The sequence below is a fragment of the Magallana gigas genome, chromosome 1, assembly GCF_963853765.1.
Source record: "Magallana gigas chromosome 1, xbMagGiga1.1, whole genome shotgun sequence".
Classification (NCBI taxonomy): Eukaryota; Metazoa; Mollusca; class Bivalvia; order Ostreida; family Ostreidae; genus Magallana; species Magallana gigas.
In genome coordinates this window covers 51,042,199-51,061,073 of record NC_088853.1, presented here as the reverse complement: position 1 = coordinate 51,061,073, position 18,875 = coordinate 51,042,199, and the positions used below count along the sequence as shown (strand labels likewise).

The following is an 18,875-nucleotide window of genomic DNA, read 5'->3' as shown; positions in this document are numbered from 1 at the left end:
AATCATTAATGGAATGTATTGGATTATACATCACAAAAATCGATTCGTAGTTTCTTCACAGATGAATTTAAGACGCTGGAAAATCTAAATGTATGTTTACATGGATAAGGTATGTGGTCATGCATGGAAAATAAGTACATGTATACTGTATCTCATTATGGCCAGCGAAAATCATCGCTGAAAACCATGCACGGTTGATATTTGCGTCGGTTTGCTTAATTAATTAGCTATACATGTACATATATTATAAACCAGGTGGAAATGTGGGGAATCTTATAGCCTGGGCCGGGTTCGTCTCGGGGTTCATTTCAAAACTGACGCCCTAACCGGTGAAGGCGTCCGTCCAAAAAAAATAAATAACCACGTCGCGAAGCCGTCATGCCGAGACTTTGGGTGTTAGGTTGGGGATTTTTTGGGGAGAGACAGGGGTGAGCAGCTCGGTCTTAATCGATTCTGTACTCTCGGTGGAAAATGTTATCTCGGCAAACCGTGGCGTCGGAAGGAGCGTACGATATGAAAGAAAGAAAATAGGTGTATATATACACGTCTAAATATAATGATTCTACCATTCATGATCCTTTGATCTATGTCGAAAAATGAATCAAGGATTTGGATTTAATAATTGCATTTACAGTCAAAACTTGCATGTATATCACTGGAATAGTGCCACTATGCATGGGACAGTACTAGTAGCGTAAAAAATATGGGATGATGGCGTACTTGTCATTTAGAAAAGCTAATGGCAACAACGCCATTATCCCTTGATTTTTACGATAAGCTGATACATAAGATAAATCCTTTAACCATTTTATATATCTTCTATCGAATTTATATACATGTATATTCCCTCGTATTAATGTGCTTATGAGGACTTGGAATAGAATTCAAATATTATTAAATTTCATATAAATTGTCTTTGCAAATATACATGTAAGCTAGACTAGTGTCAGTGAAGATAATTAGCTTTTAAGTTATAAAGAAGTTGATACAGATGCCATGATCAAGCCAACATAATTTAGTTCAAACGTTCTGTCATAGTTCTAGTCAAAACTGAAATTAACTGAACTATGAAGTTGTAGTCAAAGGGACGGGGCTCCTATATATTTATTGATTACGCAAACACGACAAAAAAAAGGCTTCTTCTGTGATACATTTTTGCGTCATTTCCGCTTCAACAATTTTCTGTCGTCAGATGCACTTAATGCAACATGCATGAGCACGCAATGTTTTCTGATCTTTATTGTCTTTTCTTGTTTGATATTTTCGATTTTTGAGCAACATACATTTTCTTTCTTTCTTCAACTACTAGTATCCTCATCTCTGGATAGTTTTCTTTTGGTTCGTTTCATCTATACATGCACTGCATTGCTATGGTATCTATTTTCTCAATTTCATGCACGGGGGACACCTTTTGCTAAAAAAAAAAAAGGCGGGGGGGGATTGCTTTGTAAAGTTTCAGCAGCGGTACAAAATTATACCATTCATGCACTTATTATAAAATATATTGATTTTGCAAGCAATATCTATACTGACTAACAAATCATCAAGTTGTTGAATCCCAGACTGGTTTTTGTACGAAAGAATTAGCTGTTTGTGACTAAATTTGGAAATACGTGTACTGTACATAAGAACTCATCAGTTTTTTATGCTTCAGCTCACATGTCAATCAGTAAAGTAAAATACTCTCACGGGAGGTTGAAATTGCTGTCATCAGCAATTTACACTGAAATGACACCATTCAATGCAATGAATCAGTGCCGTACAAATTGTTACGTTATTATGTTACATCATTTTTTTATTTTGATTAAATTTTAAATTTTTAAAATTTTGTCCCTAAACCCCCTCCCTCCTCCTCGCCACTTTTCTTGTCATTTCAGAATTAATTACCCCCCGTTAACTGTTACTGATATTCTAAATTTTAACAAATTAAGATGTGATAATTGATATGAAAGTTAAAATTCCCTCCAATCCCTCTCCCTTACAAAAAGAAAAAAAAACTTGCACGAGATATCTGCAGCACAGCATAACAAATTAAAAGTTTTGAAAAGAAAAGACGTAACCCTAACCCCAACCCCATTCTTGGTCAACTTCTGGAGAATCAGAAATACTAGCAGTTTAATCAGACTGAATGATCAACTCGACCCCCCCCCCCCCCCCCCCCCCCCCCTCCTTTCCAAGCTTTCCGATTTAAATGGTCTTTTCTGTGGACTTTAAATCGAGTGTAACTGCTCATATTATGTTCTTTGAGTTAATTATCTTCATTGCCTCCAGATTAACGGCTATAACCTTGCTTAATCCCTCTGCGATCAATACGTCACGAAAGTTGAATACCCTAATACACAATGACCTGAAATCTAAGGCGAAAGCCTTCATAAAACGTAACAGCGCCATCTATATAACATATACGGACCGGACAACACATGTATAGATTACGGCATTTTATACGCGGAATATAAACCTCGCCTATAAATACCAAGTTTGGATCAAAGAAATTGAATATAATAAAAATTATTATTATTCGATTGATTTTAATATCATTTAAATTTTCATAATGACAGATGGTGTTTTAAATTTGAGAAAATATATTATTACACTATCGCACTATTTATGCTAATATTTTGTAATATCCCTCCGCGCGTGACCTGCTGGCACAATTTGTGTCTATTTTTGGACGTAGGACGGATGTAAGTGTGTGTGCTCTGTGAATTTAGGTCGAAGTAGGTTAAAATAGGGAAGTTTTCATGAATGCTGTGGCAAAATTATGTCAAACGAAATGAAAGGTAAGAGAAGACTTATTGATGTAAGAGGCATAGATTTTCAAATTTGTGAGCTTTGATTGTGTGTTTGCATACGTGTTTGTGAGAAAATGGCGCTAAATTTTCTCAAGCCATGTGGTGTGAGGGGGTGAGAAACGCCAATTCTCTACAAAAACAGAAATGCACCAATTTTAAGCAGATTTTAATGCAAAACAAGGAATCTTGGTTTGCATGCACAACGTCACTAAGTACCTGAAAAGAGCTTCATATTTGATAGAGACCAGGTGCAAAGAAGGACAGAATGAATCTCGCTTCGTATAGGCCTATCTCGGCTGCAAAAAAACCTTGCGATCCGACACACCCCCATTTTCCACGCGCTTGTGTCGCTACGAAACTAATACCACATAAGATCATTCATGTCTCTATTGGTGCATTTATGGAAAATCATTTCGCATGTGTCTTGTGGACGCCCGAGTTATGAATGGTTTATAGTAAACAGTCCATTATTTACACAGATATGGTCTAAATAGAAATGACCTTTGATCCCAGACGAGTCTATTTTCGCTGGATCGGGGGAACAGGATAACTGTCTTGTAACTGGGATGAAGTTTTTTTTATTTAAACTTTAAAAAGTATGAGAATTTAAATATTTCAGTTTCATTTGTGGGTATATGGCTTATTTACACCTTTCATTATTTGGTTAGATAGACATAACACTAGTAAAGAATAAATTGCACCCAAGTTGGTTCAACCTTTTAGCATGAGGACAGACAAAATCAGTTATCTTATAGTTGTGATCATTTCGCAGACAACCTGTGGCTACCATGGTATTTTTCAATGGGTTTTATAGCTCTTAAAGGCCCACTTTTCACTCTCAATTTGTGCATTGTCCACAACATATGTTTTGTTATATCCGACAGGTTCAATTTTAAGAGAAGCAAACCCCCTTTGCTGAGTTCACCAATCCACCATATGATTAATTGTCATATATATTATATAGTAAATTTATATATCAGAACAAAAACTTACATATTACTTGTTATTAGCATATTGGTTGAAAAATGAACTTTCAAATATTCTTGTTTTTTCTCTTGACAAAAAGAGGATATTTCGGTGGAAATTCTAAACAATTCTGCTAGGTTGTATGCAACAGATGTAGTAATGATTGTGCATGACTGTTTCAATCATCTGTTCACTCTCTCTCTCTCTCTCTCTCTCTCTCTCTGTTGATGACTGTATAACAGTCTAATGACCTGACACGTATCTCCACAGTTATATACACACTCTTTTAATGTCAGCTTTTTGTATTAATGTATAAATTGCATTAGAGAACAATAATCAGTTTCTCTCTCTTCATTATCTCTTTCATCACACAGTTCTTTCCCCTGCCTCCTATCTATGTTGAGAATGTTATAACAGTGTCTAATTGTCTTTGGCGTCTTTGCTGTCAGACTATCTCTCTCTCTCTCTCTCTCTCTCTCTCTCTTAATGACAGTAAGAACAGTCTAATGGCCTGACTTAATTGTCTTTGACATCTCTCTCTCTCTCTCTCTCTCTCTCTCTCTCTCTCTCTCTCTCTCTCTCTCTCTCTTAATGACAGTAAGAACAGTTTAATGGCCTGACTTAATTGTCTGCAATGCAACATGCATCTTATTAAATGTTGTTTATCATCATTATCTTCAATGTGTGGTGTGGTTTTTTTTCTATCAAGGTCCAAAGATACTTGAAGTAATGCCACTGCTATATGAAATGTAAACAACATTCCGTCGTAGAAAGTTACGCAACTTGGTGTATGAGTGTGTTTGGGGGGGGGGGGGGTTTGGTTGATATCAGTAGAGCCAAAGTCCTGACTTTTGTGGGAGAAGATAGTAAGAAAATGGGGGGGGGGGGGGGAGGGGGGGGGGGAGGGTGGAGAGGATATCATTATAAGTTATATACCGTTTCATGTCTTGAATTAGTTCACTCATTACATTAACCAGTGACTGGTATTGAAGTTTCCTATCATTTTCAAAATTGTAAGTCAAATTTTATCATGAGAATTTTTGAGATTTACCTCAGTATCATAGCCTTTATACATCATCCTGTCTTTTATACATTCACCCATTACATAGTAATATTGTAGTCTCTTATTGTTTTTGGACACTTTTGAGTCTTGTCTGGATATCGTTGAAATGAAGTTGTTTCTGGTCTTTAAAGTCGGTTGAAAGTTTTTATCACCAAGACCTTTCTTGCTATTTTTAGGCTATCTCATTCTATCTTTGATATCTTGAAATCATCAAATTTCTGATAAAAATTTGTTGTGGAGAACTTAATGGGAATAAGGGAACCTCATAGAATGTTTGAACAATGTTTATATATTTGGATAACAAAAATACAGTACTTCATTTATAATTTATATTACTTCAAATAAAATATAATTCTACCATAAAGTTTTAGGTCCCACCAAGGAAAAAATTGTAAAATTTTGGGAACAGTAATCAAATTCCCTTTCCAGAATTTAATTCCAAGAAGCTATTAAAAATGAACACTTGGCTGGAGGAATCAGGAAAAGAGCTTTCCAAATTTTCTTGGATGTGAAACTATTAATACCAGTAGTTCCAATTTTAATTAGAAAGGACCTAGTTCATCGCATTCTCCTTTTATGTATTGTACTAATGCTAAGTATAGCTCTGGTCAAAGCGCTAGAACTAATTTTCAAAGGCTATGTGCTCTGTCCTGTAGGTCTGATGAAGAACCAGTCTTGTATTAGAAAATCTTTTCTACTCTTGGAATCTTTTTGATCATCTTGTGTGATAGAGCGCCTAAATAAATAATCTCTCGCTTTTCATGGTTTTGGCATTTAAGATTGAGAGAAAGAGAGAATGAGAGAGAGAGTGAGGGGAGGGGAGGAAAATGACTTAAGTCTTTGTTTGAGGTTAGGTAAAGATAAATGCATATACTGAAAAAAAAAATCATTTAAGTTTTATACAAAGACTATCCAAAAATTTATAATAAGAGCCCCTTTTTTCCCAAAAACCCAAATAAATAAAAAAAACTTAACCTTTATGACACATCATCTCATCTTTGAACTCAAGGCTGCTTAACCCACATTTGAAACCAATATATCACAATGAAGACCAAACAATTACTAGTCCATTTCTGGACAAAATGATCTATTTTTTAAAAAAATCCAAAAATTCTTTTTCGTCTTTTAGTTTTTCTCGGATATAAAAATGAAGAAAGGAGTAAAAATGGAACCCCCTCCCCTCCCCTCACCCCCTCTCCAGATAATAACATTTTAAACTTTAAAAAAAAAAAGCCATATAAGTCTCTTGAAGGTAAACATGTAAAGAGTGCAACATGAAGAAAACAAATGAATTATTTATCAGTCTTGGCTGAGAAGTGATTTCAGCCGTGTTATGAACTGAGGGGTTGTTGAACTCCGCATTGGATTTTTATCTTTTTTCTCTCCTCTCTCTATCCCTCTCTCTCCTCTCTCTCTCTCCCTACCTCTGCATATGAACAGTGAGGAGTCTACACTACACACAGGGAAATTATTGATCCATGGAAGAACCACTGGCGAATTGTTCGCGGTTGATTGATCCCGAGGCGTTGACTCCCCGGTCAGTGACCACGAGTTGAGAGGAAACCTGTGTTGCTTCTCGTTGTTTCTCTGCTTGATTTGTGTATTAAAACAAGGGGTTTTTGTGTATTGATACAACCCCCCCCCCTCTTCTTTCCCCAAAAATGTGTGTGTATTTACCTATTCAAACAAGGCTTTTCTGTGTATTAAAAGTTTTTGGGTAAAATTTTAAGATTTTGGATAAGACATCTCTCATCTTGAAAAGAAAAATCCCAAAATTCTGTGGAAATTTTTTTTCTTGATGGATGTTTTAATTGCAGATTGTGATTTCTAGCTGGTGGTTATTAATTTGAAATGCTAGCTGGAAAATTAGTCATGTGACAAAAATATATGGTGCTATCTGGATTAATTCAGAGCAGAATTTACACTCGGGATTAGTTTTACAAAAAAAAATGATATTTGAGGATTGTCATTGGCCTGATATACCAGCTGAAGTTTGGGATTATTTGTTCCCTCAAAACAGTAGTCACAGTAAGTAGATTGGTTCTGAGAATCCTATATAAATATGGGATTTTTTTGCTTGTTGATATCAGTGATTGTGATAAGGCTGTGAGATTTCCCAGAGAAAGAATATTAGAACCATTTTAACAAGACCTTGGACTTTTGGTTGGACGTAGCTATCTATTTCTTGCGTCAAAACAAGTTAAAATGACGTGGTTTCAAGCAAAAAATGCACCGATTGCATAGTCTTAGCTCAAGAGCCAGACAAATCTTGTTGATTTCAAAGAGCCATGGCCGAGTGGCCAGCAATGAAAAAGACAGGCCTACGTCACATTGCTGTTTGACACGACTACCCAAAGTCCAAGCTCTTGTTAAAATGGTTCTACAATATTGAGTCTGTGGGATAAGCTGTTCCCATGAAATTCCTTAGTATTCCATGTATTCTGAGATCCCAAAAAGATAAATGGGATTTTTTTCTCTTTTATTGAGATAAAAGACTTGTGAGATTACTTTTAGCTAGAAAGAAGTAATATTGTGATTATTGAAATGTCAGATTATTTGTTCTCATGAAAGGCTATAATAGATAAAAAGGACTCTTAGTAAATAAGTTCCATTGTGTCTGGTAGAAAGAATTTTCAATGTTCCAAAAAGTCCTTGAACTTTATTTAAAGGTCATAAGGTCAAAAGGTCATTAATTGATTGCCCTTTTAGATGTGCATACATATATCATGTACAGATATATATTTTTGTCATTGGTTATATGAGAAGGTAATGATAGCATGTACAATTTAATGAAAGTTTTTTTTTATGATATTACTGTTTTACAAGTGAGAAGAAAAGTCACTGTGATCTAAACTTTATTTATAAATTTGGGCTCATTACAACTCTGCCAGTTTTGCCATTGTTTCTCATATAATAAACTTAATAACAACTTGCATGTAATTTCGTGGAAATGATCAGTTGTTACGAAAACAGAACATGTGATGAATACCTTTCAAAATTACCACCTTATTAAGCATTTATACTGTTTTGTTTTTGTGTTTGTGCATGTATATGTACGGAATTACGGCCTCTGCTAATTTGCTATTTAATTAAGCATTAACTGGCACAAGCGTAATTGTAATTGTGAAAAAGGGAGGATTTATTATAAAATTAATTCATTCTTGACCCAAAAAATTCAAATATATACACTGAGAGTTGAATGCCGTTCCTAAAAAAAAAGTGTTACGTCTTCAAGAAGCGATAGTGCAAGAAAACTTGTGTGTTTTTAATACTGTTAAAAAGCAAAACAAGTGTGCGATATGGGTTTCGGTTTTGTTAAAATCATAAACTTTATATGGAATTTTAATGACCAAGGGAGAGAATTTGCAATGGTTCAGTGGTGTTAAACCATTAAGGGTTGGTATAACATAACATACATATCATATTACCCTGTTATCTATTATATAGTGTAATATTCTTGACTTCTGCATAGAGAGAGTTGGAGAGAGAGAGAGAGAGAGAGAGAGAGAGAGAGAGAAATAGTATAAATTGTCTGATTCCTGTTAACATCATACCCTGGGCTAAAACGATTTTTAAAAAAATTTCTCTAAGGCGAGAGAAATTTAATTTTTAGTTTTACGGATTTTTTTGTAAAAAATTTGGGTCGGAGGAGGGAAAATAAAAAAAATAAAAAACTGGGGGCAAACTTTTATTAATCAAAATTACATATTATTTGCTTGAACTTATAATATTAAGTTTAATTTGTCCACTATCTATTGTGTACTTTGTGTTTGTTTCAAGATCATTGGTATTAACCTTACTAAACTTGTTAAGGATGACATATTTTCTTTGCTTTTCATAAAAACTTTTAAGCCAAACCATGCATGGCTGACCTCCATCTTAAATACTCCATGTTAGAGAGACGCTTACACTTGATTTTAAAAGCTCCCTTTGTCAAACGTTTTGCAGATTTCAAATAAAATAAAGTAATTTTAAAACCAAGATCGGTCAAACTTGAAAATTCCGGAAAAATTTCCGAAGATACGAATTTTTTTTCATTATTTTTTTTTTACAAAATCGGAAAAATTGGGTCGGCGGATCCGTAAAACTAAAAATTAAATTTCTCTCGCCTAACTGCTCTTAAAACTTGGATCTAAGTTTTGATACAACTTATTGAAACAAATTTTGTTAGAAACATTTACTTATAATTACTGCTTTAGTATCTTCTTGGTGATTCTAGAGAGTCGGAAAGTAAGGGGACTTTTTTGTATTTTACTAATCAACATACACAGTGCACATGTATATCCCAAGATGGTGATGATTTTCTCCAGTTAAGTCGGGCACATGGTAGCTGTTGAAATTAGTGTGTACGGTAATACATAGAAGGAAGGAGTACTATTTCTTAAGACCCAGCTGTAGGGGTTTTTTCGAAGTCTTGTCCCTCGGACCCCATTCTAATATTAACAGTTTTCTCCCCATCCCCACATTTTTTTTGTTTGTTAAAGATTAAAGATTAAGTATACAGCAGATCGGAGTACCAAGTGTGTAATACTGATATTGAGGTCAATGAAACACAATAGTACGGCCCATTGTATGATAAGTACCTAACAGCAGAGTGACCTGACCTTATTGACCCAAATGTTACCCGAAATGACCCCAAAAGTCAGAAGGTGAAGATAAGCTTCAGACCCTACCGTAAAAAGCATGGACATCATTGAATGATTCTATATAGTGATGCATAAGTTGTCAATTGAAAAGGGGGAGGGGTAATGTGAAAGCTCTCTTCTTGCATTTAAAAAATATGTTTTAGGTTTACCTTTTTAAATTATTAATTTAAAACTTGAAAAATCCAAAGTGTTTTTTTTTCCTCGTTTTTTAATTGTGTAACAGTTCACCTGCAAGTTTGAAATTATACTTTTTTTTTTTACTGCTTTACAAGAAGTTAGTTGTTTGATGCAATAAATACATGTGATTTCCACAAGCAACATACTTTAGACCTTCCTTTCTTTTTCTTCATACAAATGAAAAAGTGATCTTTGACAATAAATATCAAGGCCTCCTCCATGAGCAAAGCTAATTGGTCACGAATCTTGCAGACATTTATAACATGCATATAATACTGTAAAACAACTTTTATTCATGAGATCTTTTTTTTCGCAATTAACTGGGTATAAACTGGTTCCCAGCAACTTATTCTCACGATCAAGATGTAGACTATCTGGAAAAGAAATATCAGAGGTATTTGGGAATCAATTGGTTCACAACGAGAAGTATTTGCAACAATGAGGCTCTTGCGATTTTTGTGAAAATTTCTTGCTGGTGGATAATTCTAGGTTTGCTGTACAGTATTGAGTAGAAATTAGTGTATAAGATAAAAGATTTAAAGACAGGCCGAAGCCTGATATTGACAGAGCCATGTGTCAGGATCTTACAATAGTGATAACTAGATAATTAATTTGGAGACTGAGTCATAGCCATGCTGTCATATTTTTCATCGTATTTCTCTCTCTCTCTTTCTTAGTACAGAGGGGGGAGGGAGGCATACAGGAGGGAGTGTATCGTCTAATCAATTTGTAGCACAGGTGTTTGGCAGGATCAATTCATGGCTGTTCCTGTTAACACCCCCTGATTTTGCTGTTGTGAAAATGCTACATGTAATAAACTGATGTTTGGGGGGTTATATTACATGTAATTTAAGGTGGTATGGGCCATCTGTCAATATTATTAATGTGGATTAAAATACATTAAAATTAAAATACTTTCACTGGTTTAGAATTTTCAAATTTTCAAATTTTACAGTACTGGGTATTTAGCCAAAAATTATGTTTTAAACATTTTTGGAAAGGTAAAAGTTTTAAAAACCCCAGCAGGATTCAAATTCATGACTTACAGATTTGAAGCGAACCCTCTAACCCACTGCACTGTGCTGTTAGTGTTATAAAATTACACTTGATTTTATTTTTTATTTCAATACGTCTTTATATGGAAGCGTCCCATTCCACTTTAAGTCTGAGATTTTTTTTTTAGAAAAATTCCTCAGAGAAGATTCACAATATTCTGACTATGAATTTAAGAAGTTGTCGCCATATAATGATTTTACGGGATTAACCGAATTCCTGGATTCCTGGCACACTGGGCAATCATTGATTAAATATTTATACTTAATCCTTTGTGATAGAAACTGACATCTCTTTGTAAATGCATAGTGCTTTTCACAAAGAATACTCCCCTACCCACCCCCCTTCCCCCAAGCCTACCCCCCCCCCCAAAAAAAAAAAAAAATTAAAACTCCAAAACATCTGCAGATGACAACATACACCAGTTAAATAAATTAAAATGCATTTCATATGTCTGGTATCAAGCATTCCATGTTTTATTGAACTTCTATTTAATAAGACTAGACGGCCCCCATTATCATTAATCAATAACTTCAAAATGAATCAAATTAAAGTCATTAAAAAAATGCTATAGTACAGTATTATTGGTCTGTATTGGACAATGCTCTACCAATATATATCACCCATATGTTCACATTGCTAAACTGTGGTAGCATTTATTGGATTCCCTCGGTCCCCATTCAGTTTTATTGATGGCTGTACAGAGGACGTTCACACCAATATGATGAGCGCAGTGAGCGCTAGTGTTACATAGAATAGGTGAATAACCTCTGTTTATTGTGTGGTGTACAAGTCAAGGTATAGATAACAGAACCTTCCCGTACAGTCATTAATTAAACAGACTCGTGTTCTGTCGTCTGTTTTGTTTGTTCGTATACTATTGCATGTATCTTGACGACAAATATTAAATGGTTCAGCTGGTGTTAGAAAGGGTGGGGTTTTTGTGTGTGTGGGGGGGGGGGGGGGGGCAGGAATTGGGATCTAACGAATTTCTTGCATCTCACATGATTTTTGATTTTCACTACCCACCCCAACCTTCCCCTTCCCCCACAAAAAATTTAAAAGAAACTGACCACCCCTACCACTCAACCCCCACCCCCCCCCCCCCTTATAAAGAATTAAAAAAAAACCCAGAAAAACTCCAACAGCCAAAAAACAACATAATAACCCATAAAAATCAATGAATGAGGACACAAAACCAGATCTATACACTAACAAATCCTAAAACAGAAAGTTTGCTGGGGAGGAGTGGGGGGGGGGGGGGATATCGGAGTCAAAGGGGAACGGCGAAGACTTCCTCCCAACATGCTATTGCAAGGTGATCCTTATCTGTAGAGGTCTAATCCCTCTCCGTTCAAGGACAGGGCACTTTGGGACAGAGGTGGATCCAGAAATTTGTTCAACTTTTACCTTTAGAACACGAACGTTGCTTGTGGTCGTAGACGCCTGACAGTTTGCATTCTTTGGCAGATGTGTTTGATTATTAAAGTTTTGAAAATCCAGACCAGCATCCTGTCTTTTGATTAATTGAATCGCAGGTCTATGAAATAATTAACAGATTCTATAGAGGTGTGATAATTATGAATTTACAAAGTTTGAATATTTTAGACATATGTCAAAATTTGTGAGCATATGTATGGGCTGGACTTAAAGAGAATGAAATGTATTTTATTAGTTCCCAGTGGTTGCTTTTAAAAAGAATATAAGTTTGACCTTTGTTTGTGTGTATATCTCAGTCGTAATGTGGCCAAGCTTTGTGCATTGTGATTGTAAGTGGACAGTCTGGTTTTATAAAGTGATTTATGTACATGCTAAATGTGGCCACTGTGTTTTTAAAAAAAATAAATGCACATCATAGAAATAAATATTTGTTGAGTATTTATAATGAGAACGCCTTCCTTGTTACAGATTTTTCTGCCACAGCCCTTGACCAGACCCCAGTTTCCTCCCTTGACCATGGTTCGGTGGCGATGTCGTCGGAGGGCATGATGCAGATTATTCCACCGCCCGCCGTCAGCGTCAACAAGTCACCACACGGCGGCATGCCACTAGACAACCTCAAAAGTTGGTGTCAAATTCTTAAATTTCGTAAACTGTGTAATTACAGTCTCTCTCATAATTTGGTATAATGAAGAAGCACATACCCCGGTATATTCTTTTGGGTTAGAATTTCGTTGTTTTTTAAACTAAATAATATTTTGTTGGGATTTAATTTCGTCATATTGTAATCTTTAAACTGTATCGCACATAAATATGTATTTATGAATACTTTGGTTAAAAATGGGTCATGGATTTAATTTCGTTGATCAATACTACATGTACTAACGAAAATAACAAAATTAAATCCTCAATGAATATTTATGCTTCTACAATACGGCCCTCTACAATATATTGAATTTGGAAAATGTCATGAAATGCCGACTTGTCTGAAATATTCTTTATGCTGTAATATGCTGTCTAGAATAAATTACAAATGAATGTAGTCTCTCGATAACTTTATTTTTTATTTTGATCAAAATTTAAATCAAAATTTTATTTTGATTTCAGTTATATCAAAGCACCGACAATAAACAATTTTGATTTGTTTTAACGGTGTTCTATTGTATTTTTCATATCCATGGACGTTTGTGTCAGTCGGGTTTTTTGCATTCGAGGAGAAAATCTTGTGGATTATCATAGTTATTAGAATATTTAAATACTTTTAAGTTGGAAGAGGGTATTCTGTCTATAACTTGAACATGATTGCAAACACACAGTTTTATCAAACAAATAAAAATTTCCTATTTATGACCATTAATATTAAGTAGTAGAATTAATAGGTAAAATTAGATGAGTAATTTTTAATAAAAAAAAGTTTGACTGTAGATGAAGTATAACTGAGCCCCCCTGCTGTATTAACAGTGTGTGTGTATTTTTCAGTGATGCCGGGGACAGACGCTCACTCAGACAATGTGATACATAGCTCTCCCCCACAGAAAGTCAAGCCTGACAGTAGTCGCAAACCATCCGAGTCCACAAAAGGTAAACTCAGCAGTTCCATTGTTGTAATAATTAAAGTAGTCGCAACCCACTGTGTCCACAAAAGTTAAAATCATCAGTTCCATCGTTGTAATAATAAAAGTAGTCGCAAACCACCGAGTCCACAAAAGGTAAACTCAGCAATTCAAATGTTGTAAGAACAGAAGTAGTCATTAACCACCGAGTCCACAAAAGGTTAACTCAACAATTCCATCGTCGTAATAACAAAAGTAGTCGAAAACCATTCAAGTCCAAAATAAATAGACTCGGCAATTCCATCGTTGTAATAATAAAAGAAGTCGCAATCCATCGAGTCCGCAAAGGTAAACTCAACAATTCCATTGTTGTAATAATAAAAATAGTCGCAACGCACTTAGTCCGCAAAGGTGAACTTTACAATTCCATCGTCGTAATAATAAAAGTAGTCACAAACCATCGAGTCCACAAAGGGAAACTTAGCAGTTCCATTGGCGTAATAATAAACGTAGTCCTCCTGTAAATACTGTCTGTAGAATATTTTGGTTTCTTGATGACTCTGTATATTTGCTGCCTATATGCTGCATTCTTGTTCTGAGATGGTCTTTTCTGAGTTGCAACCTAACACTGCTACCAATGCTTAATTCTTGTATGAGGTACCCTCTATAATTGCCACCAATATATTTCGGCCCTCTTAATGCATTACGTTGGAGGTACCCCCAGTAATTGCTGCCTTTCTTTTTCAGCCCAGATCGAGGTGATCCCCTGTAAGGTGTGCGGTGATAAGTCGTCAGGTGTACACTATGGAATCATCACCTGTGAGGGATGCAAGGTAAGACAGGTCGCTCTGGTCAACTACTCAGTCTGTTCTTAGACTAAGATAAAATGATAAATGAAATTGGTATCGGGGATATTTGTTTCAATATTATGAAAAACCATTTGAGCCTAAGCTTGTTTCATTCATTGATCAATTCAGGAATGATTTAACATGAAATTAAAGTTTGATATATTTGGGGGATGGGGGTACTGTTCAGTATATTTTTATGGGATCATCAATCTCTAATATGTAGGTGACTAATCTTATGTTTAAAGGAGAATGTTATACAAGGGCAACTAGAACAGGACTGGCTCCGGGATCATGAAACTGTCTTAAATCTTAAGTCAGACTTAAGTCAATAAATTTGCACTTAAATTTTAAGATTGTTCTTAAAGTGGATCACAAAAAAATGACTTAGGGTTAAGTCTGAAACGTTGTCTTAAATCTTAAGACTGCTATTAGGCAGACTTAAGTTTATAGATTGTTACTAAGTAAGTTCAAAATGGCGACACTCGTTGGATTTTTAAGAAAAAAAGATCAGCAAAGAAGGTTCCTCCATCGTCCTCGGGTTTTCTATTTATAGTCTAGGTTTTTCCCCTTTGTGGACTTGCTATTGAAGTTATTTCCCTTTGTTAAAATGAAAGTGTGTAAACACGTCTGAATAATGACTGATTTGTTATCCAGTAAGAAACTATGCTAATATTTGTGTGAAGCATTTAAATATGAATTTTTAAACTTTGTGATATATGATAATGTTTACGATGCAGCCGATAGGAATCTTCAAACGAAGAAGAGTTCCACTTTTAACAAATTCTGTCGAAAAATCGCGCGAGTTACTATGGAGTTTAGCTAAGACAAATCTTAGCTAAGTTTTTTCTTAGATCGTTTTGTGATCCACTTAAGTAAGCAATCTTAACTAAGTCTAAATCTTAGATTTAAGACAAAATTCTAACTTAAATTTAAGACAGTTTCATGATCCCGGAGCCTGGTCTACAAATCGAAAGGCATTAGTCAAATTGTTATTCATTAACTTATGGAAAGGACTTCAATGAAAAATATATCTGGGTTTTAGTGTAAAAGCTTCATAAAATTGAATTTGAATGCTTATGAGAAGGAATTTTACAAAGCTGGTATTTTTTTCTCTCTTTTTTCAGGGATTTTTCCGCCGGAGCCAGGCCGGTCCCGTGAACTACCAGTGTCCTAGAAACAAGAACTGTGTCATTGATCGAGTCAACCGGAACCGATGCCAGTTCTGTCGCCTTCAGAAGTGCCTGGCTCTGGGCATGTCCAGGGATGGTAAGTCAAGCGTAACCCCTTCATTCTATTCATCTGAATCATATGTAATGTTTGACTCATGTGAGTGATTCTTAGCCTAATGATGACCCTGCTTTGTTTAGGAGACTTTACAATTGCGAAATTAGCAGAAATGGCTGCTGAAGCTTTGATTATACAATTTTGAAATTGCAGAGTAAAAAACAGTTTTTGTCTTAATACTGTAAATTCCTAATTAAACGCGAAGAATAAATATCCGTGCAAAATTGCGAGAAGCAAATCTCACAAATTTTAAAATCTCACTTTTATTTCTCGGACATATGTAAACTACTTGAAACTATGATAAAAATTGGACCGTCGCGATTTCATATTCTTGTGATTTGAGGGAAAGCAGTTGAATCGTGGAATTAAATACTCGCTTAAAATAAATTGGAGCATGATTGAGTCTGGTTGTTTCTCATTAAAAGAGATATCTGGGTTTTTTCCGAGTGCTACTATTCCACCTTTCAAACTATATATACATTCCAAGAGATGTGTAATACTTGTCAGAATTACCCTGTGTTCTTTGAAGTTTTACCTGCATTAAATTTGATGTTTCTTTATGATTCAAATTCAATGTTTTTCTCTTTGCAGCTGTTAAGTTTGGAAGGATGTCGAAAAAACAGAGAGAGCGAGTGGAGGATGAGGCGAACTACGTCAAACAGTCACGCATGAACGGGTACGATACCTCGTGTGGAATGCCACCTAGCAACAACAACAATCAGTTTTCTATGTAAGATTGAGACCATGTTGTATCCAAGCAACCCACTAATAAGTAGCAACAACACTGTATCTTAGCAACCACATGTAGCAAACCAACGGCAAAAATCCAAGCAACCTACAGTTATAAGCAACAATATTGCATCTAAGCAATCACATCCAGCAACGCAACCACAACTATCTAAAAGCAGCCCCACTTATAAAAGCAACAACATCTGAACAATCATGTTTAGCAATTGACAAAGCAACCCTCCTACAGTAGCTTTTGTATGGTATCTGAGCAACATAACAGCATGCAACCCACAAATAATAGCAACAAAACTGTATCCAAGCAACCAAATGTAGCATAACAACTACAACTATCAAAATACTTACAAACAGAAGCAATAATATTGTACCTGAGCAATCAAAAGTAACCCTTTGATATTTGCAACAACACTGTATCTTAGTAACCATATCTAGCAAATCAGCTTGAACCATCCAAGCAATCAACTTAATTGTAGCATTCACTTTGTTACGGTACAACGTAAAGCATCCCAGCAACAGCGTTGTTTCCATCACTATTATTCAAGCAACCCACTAACAGAAGCAACAGTAGTGGATGTAAAAAAACATACTGTATAATCATTTATATTTGTGGGGGCCAATTTTCGTGGATTGTATGGGGATGTAATTTCGTTGATGCGTCGGTTACTGTTTCAGTAACAAAGATAACTCTATCTAAAATTGTTTTCGTTGAGGATTTAATTTCATGGGGGAGGGCTACCCACGAATACCATGAAAATTAAGCCACCACGAATTCTAATGATTCCACAGTATATATAAAACAAGCAACTACAACTCTTCAAACAACCCATTAGTAGTAGCAACAACATTGTATTAAAGGAAGCAAAAGTATAAAAAAAAAAAAAACTACTTAAGAAGCAACACTAGTCTATGAAAGTAGTTAAAAGTTTTGATGAACTGAGGAAAATATTGATCTCCCATAACTATATGGAAAACAAACAATATACAAATATCTTATATTGATACATGTACTGTGGAATCATTAGATTTCATGGTGGCTCAATTTTCATGGAATTTGTGGGTCCTCTCATCCACGAATTGATAAATAAAGATTATAAAGTAATATTTCTTTTTGTATGTAAAAAGGAATACACGAAATTATGTCCCCACGAACCTGTAAAATTTAAGTAACCCACGAAAATTGGCCCCCACAAATTTTAATGATTCCACAGTATTACGTTTTCTTCAAAAGATTTACCTATATCATGTAATGATATTTCATTCTCATCAAAAGATCTATTTTATACATTAAGACAAATGACATTTTTCACGTATAAATTGGGGAGACCTGATAAGGGACATGTATTACATCTGCAATAACATCAGGAAGGCTTGTTATGTTTGTATTTCATCCTGTAGTAAGCTAGGGTAAAACTATTACTCAATCAACCTACGCTAGCTAGTTAATTAAAAAAATATGTTAATTAACACCCTTAAAAGCTAGACAATCGTGGTTGGAATCCCACAGAAAGTCATGCATGCACCTGCTACTTTGTGCCAACTGGATGACTTTTCTTTGTTTTTAGGAATAATTTATGCCTCGTGTTACGATTGGCTCCATCAGAATATCACCAATAATGCAAATGCTCAAGCATGCATCTATAAACAATTGCATGTCTTCAAAGCATGATTAACATTTTCATTCTTCCCCCCCCCCCCCCCCCCCCAAAAAAAAAAAGCATAACAGTTTAACACTGATGTAAATTAGAATGATTTATTTAGAAAAGGTTTTTTGTTTTTAAAAACTAAAATATCAAGCGAACTATAATATCAATGAAAAGTGAATACTGTAATAATACGGTGTTATTTTCACCTTGTGTAATTTTTGCCCTTCTACACTTGCAAACACTTTTCCCCTGTCTTGAATTTGCCCAGACACAATATTTTTAAAAATAAATGAGAAGTAATTTAAATCATTGCACTTTGCCCAGTCTTAAATCCGCCTGGTGACAACAAGGGGGAAAGGGGCGAGAAAAAACAACCCTGGGGGCATATATTACAGTAAACGTTTAATTAGTTGGACCATGACATCAGCAAGAGTGTACTTGGTAGTTTTTGTTGGTAAATGACGATACCAGACAGGTGAATAGAACCATTTTAACAAGACCTTGGACTTTTGGTAGGATGTGACTATCTTTTTCTTGCGTCAAATCAAATTAAATATGACGTTGATTTAAAGGGAAATATACGCAGATTGCGTAGTCTTAGCTCAAAAGCCAAACAAATCTTGTTGATTTCAAAGAGCCATTACTGAGTGGCCAGAAATGAAA

At 35.2% G+C, this 18,875-nt stretch overlaps 1 protein-coding gene across 6 annotated transcripts in view; it reads left to right on the top strand.

The window, feature by feature from the left end:
* LOC105335191 (probable nuclear hormone receptor HR3) overlaps positions 1-18,875 on the top strand; it is a 37,128-nt gene that overhangs the window by 5,319 nt on the left and 12,934 nt on the right. Inside the window, exons 1-6 of one of the 6 annotated variants that reach the window (XM_034465391.2) lie at positions 2,644-2,780; positions 12,606-12,761; positions 13,617-13,718; positions 14,438-14,523; positions 15,663-15,804; positions 16,414-16,552. In XM_034465391.2, the coding sequence (XP_034321282.1) occupies positions 2,762-2,780; positions 12,606-12,761; positions 13,617-13,718; positions 14,438-14,523; positions 15,663-15,804; positions 16,414-16,552 (644 nt within the window). In that variant the 5' untranslated portion in view covers positions 2,644-2,761. Of the gene's footprint in view, positions 1-2,643; positions 2,781-6,231; positions 6,359-6,571; positions 6,850-8,080; positions 8,218-12,605; positions 12,762-13,616; positions 13,719-14,437; positions 14,524-15,662; positions 15,805-16,413; positions 16,553-18,875 lie in introns of those variants that run through there. The other 5 variants (XM_034465393.2, XM_034465389.2, XM_034465392.2 and 2 more) reach the window with 5 other exon arrangements.